Raw genomic sequence first — 5,001 nt, forward strand, 5'->3', positions numbered from 1 at the left:
CGGTGAGTCTGAATCCGGGGGTCTGGTATATTAGATGGCTTTATCAGACCCACCACGGGCCGGTTCAACCCCGAGCTACGGGCCGTTCTGGGTCAGTTCTGCCGGTCATTTCAGTGCCTGTTCATGACATCTGTTTGTTCATTAACTCGACTTAAGATTAGATTTCTTTATTTTGTTCCGGTAACTTAGTTGAACTCACTGTCATTCATTGCCTGTGTGAGAAACCATTGCCTCATCTTCTCTTCCTCCCTCCTAGAGCTCTGTAGACACCAAAGAGTTCAAACGCTGTGGCCCCTTTGACCCCTATATTAACGCCAAGGTGTGTACACAGTGCTGCTCAGAACCTTGCCCTATGTGCTTCTCTGCTTTTCCTACCGGCCCGGGTCATCTCCAAGCTGCCACTGGCTCCCGGGCCCCTCCTGGCTCCTCCCCCTGGGCCCCTCCTGGCCCCTCCTGGCTCCTCCTCCCGGGCCCCTCCCCCTCCTGGCCCCTCCCCCTGGCTCCTCCTGGCCCCTGGCTCGCCACGCTTGGGTTTGCTGCTGCTTGCACTGCTGCTCTGCTAGCCTGGTCTACATGTGGGGGACTCTTCACATTCCTGGGCAGAGATGCTACCTATCTTGAGTTTCCTCTGTCCACACACACAGGACACTCTCAGTTTCCTCTGTCCACACACACAGGACACTCTCAGTTTCCTCTGTCCACACACACAGGACACTCTCAGTTTCCTCTGTCCACACACACAGGACACTCTCAGTTCCCTCTGTCCACACACACAGGACACTCTCAGTTCCCTCTGTCCACACACACAGGACACTCTCAGTTCCCTCTGTCCACACACACAGAACACTGTCAGTTCTGGACACCTTGATGGGAGACGGGCTTGTGATTGTCACTGCTGCTGTTGTGGGTCTTCTCTGTACAAACAATCTCTCTCACTGAACAGACTAGGAGCTGGTTGATGGTGTAAGAGCTGCCGTTCTGGGTCTTCTCTGTACGCAAACTCTCACCCAAAAGAGCCGGGTTGATGATGTATTAGTGCTGCTGTTGTTTTTGTTGTTTGTTGTTTGTTGTTGTTGTTGTTGTTACCTCCAACCCAGCGATAGCGCAGGGAGAGAGGTTATGTTTTCTGTGGCATGCTTGCGTGTGTGTGTGCGTGTGTGCGTGTGTGCGTGCGTGCGTGCGTGCGCGTTGTTAGCAGGTTTACGCAAAAACTACTGGACCGATGTTCAGGAAACTCAGTGGAAGGGTGTAGCATGGTCCAACTTATAACCCAGTAAATTTCAGTGGAGTGGATCCAAAGCACAGGTCGGGCCCACGGTCCGCCCAAACACAGCCAGACTGCCCATTCACTTCCGTTCATTTTTTGGATTTGGATTATGCAAAAACTACCAAACTGATTTTTATGAAACTCTGTGAAGCGGTGCATCATGGGCCACCTAGAACCCAATAAATGTTGGATCAGATCCGAATCACGGGACGGATCCACAAATGAAAAAGAATGAAGCCAACTCCCTGTGTGGAGGTGCTAGAGACACGGGGTTTGGACTGGGGGTGTGGGGGGAGAGCTTAGTGTCTGCCCCCCCCGCCGGCTGTGACCTGAGGGGGGCGCCACAGAGCCGGCCAACTACAGCCACCCATTCACCTCCAGTCATTTTTACCTCCTCCCCAGTGAATCACGAGCCCCCCAAACACAGATGGCCATTCACCTCCATCTTTTGGACTAGAATTACACAAAAACTACCAGACTGCTTTTCATGAAACTCAGTGGAGGGGTGTAGCATGGGCCAATTTTGAACCCATTCAGTTTTGGCACAGAGCCACGGAATGCATTCAGGGGCGGAGGGCTGTGCTCTCTGAGCACCATTTCTAGTTGTTGTTGTTGTTTGTTGTTGTTGTTGTGGTGCCACTCCTCTCTCAGAGGTATCAGCCTCATATTCCAGGCCGTGTAGAACAGTAGCACACCTCTCTCTGGGGGCCTCAGTAGCACCCCTCATTAAACAGCTCACCTATAGGGGCCCTGGATCACACTAGCACCACCAGGCTCCCTGCTCACACACACTCCCCTCCCTGGTCTTCACCAGGCTCCCTGCTCACACGCCCACCTCCCTGGTCTTCACCAGGCTCCCTGCTCACACACACTCCCCTCCCTGGTCTTCACCAGGCTCCCTGCTCACACACACTCCCCTCCCTGGTCTTCACCAGGCTCCCTGCTCACACACTCCCCTCCCTGGTCTTCACCAGGCTCCCTGCTCACACACACTCCCCTCCCTGGTCTTCACCAGGCTCCCTGCTCACACACACTCCCCTCCCTGGTCTTCACCAGGCTCCCTTCTCACACACACTCCCCTCCCTGGTCTTCACCAGGCTCCCTGCTCACACACACTCCCCTCCCTGGTCTTCACCAGGCTCCCTGCTCACACACTCCCCTCCCTGGTCTTCACCAGGCTCCCTGCTCACACACACTCCCCTCCCTGGTCTTCACCAGGCTCCCTGCTCACACACACTCCCCTCCCTGGTCTTCACCAGGCTCCCTGCTCACACACTCCCCTCCCTGGTCTTCACCAGGCTCCCTGCTCACACACACTCCCCTCCCTGGTCTTCACCAGGCTCCCTGCTCACACACACTCCCCTCCCTGGTCTTCACCAGGCTCCCTGCTCACACACGCCCACCTCCCTGGTCTTCACGGCAGTATGCTGGTTCTTCACCGTGTAGCTCTGTGTCGTGCGCACGTGTAACTGTTCTGTTCTCACACCGGTGTTCCGTGTAAATTAATGTTGGCTCATTCACATGGGGCTCGGTACGCTGGGAAGCATCGTTAACGCCTAGCTAGCTCTGAGGCTCCCATGGGGCTCCCGTTACCCAGGAGCATCATGGGAACTGTCAAAACCAGACTATTATCGCTGAGTTGAGTGCAGCATTTAGAGAGTGCAGCGTTTAGAGACTGACTCAAACCTGGATGAATGTCTTCAGTCTGTAGTTGAGCGCAGCGTTTAGAGTCTAACCCCCCCAACAGGCCGCTCCATCAGCCTATCACTGGAGGGGTGATGGTTCAATAATTGCTTTTTGAGGCTGCTTATTTTTGAGTGGTGTCACATTTCCTCATTGCTAGAGTAAGCCTCTTAGCTTTAGATGGGGAGGCGGTTGTTTTTTATTTTTTATTGTTTTTATTTTATTTTTTATAAGCAGTATTTCACCAAACACTGTGTTTTATATCACAGGTTAAATATTTTCTTTCACGTACTTGATTGTAATGTTTGCGTGTGTCTGTGAAGTCTAGCAGAGTCTGTTTGCATGTACAGTTGAACAGGGGTCCACTATTGTTTTTTGTTGTTGCCAAGTTTAATCTCAAGTCTCATTGAGACTTGAAATCTCTTTTGCAAGAGAGACCAGACACACATTACAACACAACAGATTAGGCTTGTAACAAATATTAAAAAAAACATCAAGTTACACATTGAAGATAGGCAAGATTATTTCAAGCAGTTACCACATATAGGTCAAAACATTTACAGAGCTTCATTCAGGGTTGAATAATTGATAAATACGGTGATAAATTAATCAGGTACAGGGATGCAGTCAGGATGTTGGGACCCTGGTCATGTGACTGAAGATCTTTAGGCTCCACCCCCACTGTCAGGAATCAGAGAATGCCTCACTGGGAGGGAGGGATGGATGAAGAGAGGAAGGGAGGGATAGAGGGAGAGAAGGAGGGATGAAGAGAGATAGGGAGGGATGGATGAAGAGAGGGAGAGAAGGAGGGATGAAGAGAGAGAGGGAGGGATGGATGAAGAGAGGGAGGGATAGAGGGAGAGAAGGAGGGATGAAGAGAGAGAGGGAGGGATGGATGAAGAGAGAGGGACAGAGAGAGAGACAGAGCGAGAGAGACAGAGAAAGACGGAGAGAGACAGAGAGAGAGAGAGAGAGACAGAGGCAGAGAGAGAGAGACAGACAGAGAGACAGACAGAGAGACAGACAGAGAGACAGTCAGAGAGACAGACAGAGAGAGAGACAGAGAGAGAGAGACAGACAGAGAGAGACAGAGAGAGAGACAGACACTGTGCACGTGAGCCTACACCGCAGAAGAGAGGGAGAGGTGGGACGTTGTCATAGTAACGGTGTCACGGCTGATTGCTCGTGCAGCGGCGGTGAGAGACGCAGCGGAGCGAAGAGAGAGAGAGACAGATGAAGAGAGAGATACAGAGAGAGAGAGAGAGAGAGAGAGGGATTAAGAGAGAGGAGAGGGGTGTATCGCCGGTCTTAGAGGGAGATGAGAGGAGAGAGAAGCTCAGCCCAGCCTGGGTCAGACCCGACCAGGCGGACCGACGCCGCTCTCCCTGGCTGCCGTGGTCGTCCTCTACCACCGCCGCCCTCATCCTCCCTCATCCCCCCCCCCCTTCCCTCATCCTCCCTCACCCCTCCCTCATCCCTCCCTCCCCCACCCCTCCCTCATCCCCCCCCTCCTCCCTTCCTCATCCCTCCCTCATCCTTCAGGGTCGGGTCAGCCCGGGGGATCTCTGTTCTCATCCGCTCTCCTTCAGCCCTCCTCTACCGCTCACATCCTGTCATCTTGACGCTGGTCTCCCTGCTACACAGAGACACCAGAGACACGCCGCCGTCACGCCTGCAGCTGAAGAGCCCTGAGGAGCTCGCCTGTCTGGATGACGGACAGAGACTGCTGTTCCCTGGTGTGTGTGTGTGTGTGTGTGTGTGTGTGTGTGTGTGTGTGTGTGTGTGTGTGTGTGTGTGTGTCTGTCTGCTGAGGGTGTATATCTCTACGTTAGATCCAGCTGTTGCTGCAGGCCAGTGGGGAAGGAGAGAGAGAGAGAGAGAGAGAGAGACCGAGAGAGAGAGAGAGAGAGAGTGAGAGAGAGAGTGAGAGAGAGTGAGAGAGAGAGTGAGAGAGAGTGAGAGAGAAAGTGAGAGAGAGAGTGAGAGAGTGAGAGTGAGAGATGGTGAGAGAGAGAGAGAGTGAGAGTGAATCATTGAAGGGGGAGAGAGAG

At 53.2% G+C, this 5,001-nt stretch overlaps 1 protein-coding gene across 1 annotated transcript in view; it reads left to right on the top strand.

Annotated features, from left to right (window-relative positions):
• LOC311307263 (ankyrin repeat and SAM domain-containing protein 1A) overlaps positions 1-5,001 on the top strand; it is a 95,663-nt gene that overhangs the window by 19,205 nt on the left and 71,457 nt on the right. Inside the window, exon 4 of the mRNA XM_084436060.1 lies at positions 257-319. Within this exon, the coding sequence (XP_084292186.1) occupies positions 257-319 (63 nt within the window). The remainder of the gene's footprint in view (positions 1-256; positions 320-5,001) is intronic.

The sequence above is a fragment of the Borostomias antarcticus genome (genome assembly GCF_949987555.1).
Source record: "Borostomias antarcticus genome assembly, chromosome: 3".
Taxonomy (NCBI): domain Eukaryota; kingdom Metazoa; phylum Chordata; class Actinopteri; order Stomiiformes; family Stomiidae; genus Borostomias; species Borostomias antarcticus.